Source organism: Chaetura pelagica, unplaced genomic scaffold (genome assembly GCF_000747805.2).
Source record: "Chaetura pelagica isolate M959 unplaced genomic scaffold, ChaPel_1.0 scaffold67, whole genome shotgun sequence".
Lineage (NCBI taxonomy): Eukaryota > Metazoa > Chordata > Aves > Apodiformes > Apodidae > Chaetura > Chaetura pelagica.
Genome location: NW_009954107.1, coordinates 5,063,948 through 5,065,344, shown reverse-complemented (window position 1 = coordinate 5,065,344; position 1,397 = coordinate 5,063,948). Strand labels below are relative to the sequence as shown.

Here is a 1,397-nt window from a genome sequence, read left to right as displayed (position 1 = left end):
AAGGAAGACACACATCTGCCATGCTTCAGAGAGACATGCTGCAAGAGCAGACAAGCTCCAGCTCTAAGAAAAGTGCAGTACAAGAGGACACAGTGCCTCGAGTCAGGACGTGCAGAAGCACATTGCTGCCCTGACCCGCAGCCTGTCCCAGGGACTCCCGTGCTGCTGCTGCTGCTTGCAAAGCAGACGTGGCTGCTCCCTGCTTACACACGGCCTGCTCTGCCCAAACCAGGCACCACAGCAGCATTTCCCAAACGTGGCTGTGTGGGACACAGAAATAATCACCTGCTCACATGCTCCCTGGGACAAGAGCCACGGCAGACTGACTGTTGCCTGAGCTTCTCAGGGTGCAAGGCTGGGGAGCAGAGATGGCAAGTCTTCCCAGGCATGCTCTCCTGCCCCTCACCAACTGTGCAATTGCTCACATGTCATCTGCTCCCCTCTCCCACTTCCCAAAAATGTCCCCCCACCCGCCTGGTATCTTCATCTCCTGCCAATTACCCAAAACAATTATCTATTAAATCCCGAAACCAGATTTAGGATTAAGTTACACAATTGGAAAGATGATTAGACTGAGCTCCAAACCTGGACATAAATATTGACATTAAAATATTTATGATAACACATTATGCAGATATAACTAGAGAACCATCAACCTATGTTTCAGCAGAAATTGTGAACTCATTATTTTTTCCAAAGCCATGTTGCTGATGTCACGAGTGCTTTGTGGGATTCACTCACAGGATGGATTCATGTAGTCATACATGCGTTCTCAAAATAACATACAGGAATTACAGTTCTGTTTAGGAAAGTACAGTGGTAGAATTTTAAATTTTTATTTCAATCCGGCCTGTTCTACACAGACACGAAGATAATATATAGGTTTGGTAGTTGGCAAAGATGCAATAAAAGCGCTTATGACAGAGTTCAATCCCATATGGGAACAAGTCATAAACACTTTTAAAAATACCTCGGAAAGCAACACTACCAAGGCAGCCGGTGTTGTGGAAGCACGTCAGCATCAACAGAAACTCCTCCTGAAGTCAAAAGCCTGTGTGTGCCCCCGGCCTAGAACACAGGTGTGCCGCACGGCAGCGGCCACTGCTCTGTCCTCATCATCTACTGATGTCATGGTAGTTTGGAGTAGCGCTAGAAGGGTAACAAAATGAGGTTGTTCTGTACTTCCAAGATTTGGAAATCCGATCTGGAATACGTGCCCGCACATACAAGTGACACGAAGCAGGTTGCTGAGGGGTGAGCGCGCCACGGGGACGAGCCCCGACACGGGAACGGGGCAGGGTTCCGGGCCACGGCTCGGCTGTGTTCCCAGGGCAGGCCCGGCGGGATCCCCCCTCCCGGCGCTGGGGCACCCGCGGCAGGTCCCGCTGCCTCGGCAG

General features: G+C 50.5%; 1 protein-coding gene across 1 annotated transcript in view; it reads left to right on the top strand.

The window, feature by feature from the left end:
* The first annotated feature begins 917 nt into the window (after positions 1-917).
* Positions 918-1,397, top strand: part of SRD5A3 (steroid 5 alpha-reductase 3) — a 6,364-nt gene continuing 5,884 nt past the window's right edge. Inside the window, exons 1-2 of the mRNA XM_010002526.1 lie at positions 918-1,133; positions 1,190-1,254. Of these exons, the coding sequence (XP_010000828.1) occupies positions 918-1,133; positions 1,190-1,254 (281 nt within the window). The remainder of the gene's footprint in view (positions 1,134-1,189; positions 1,255-1,397) is intronic.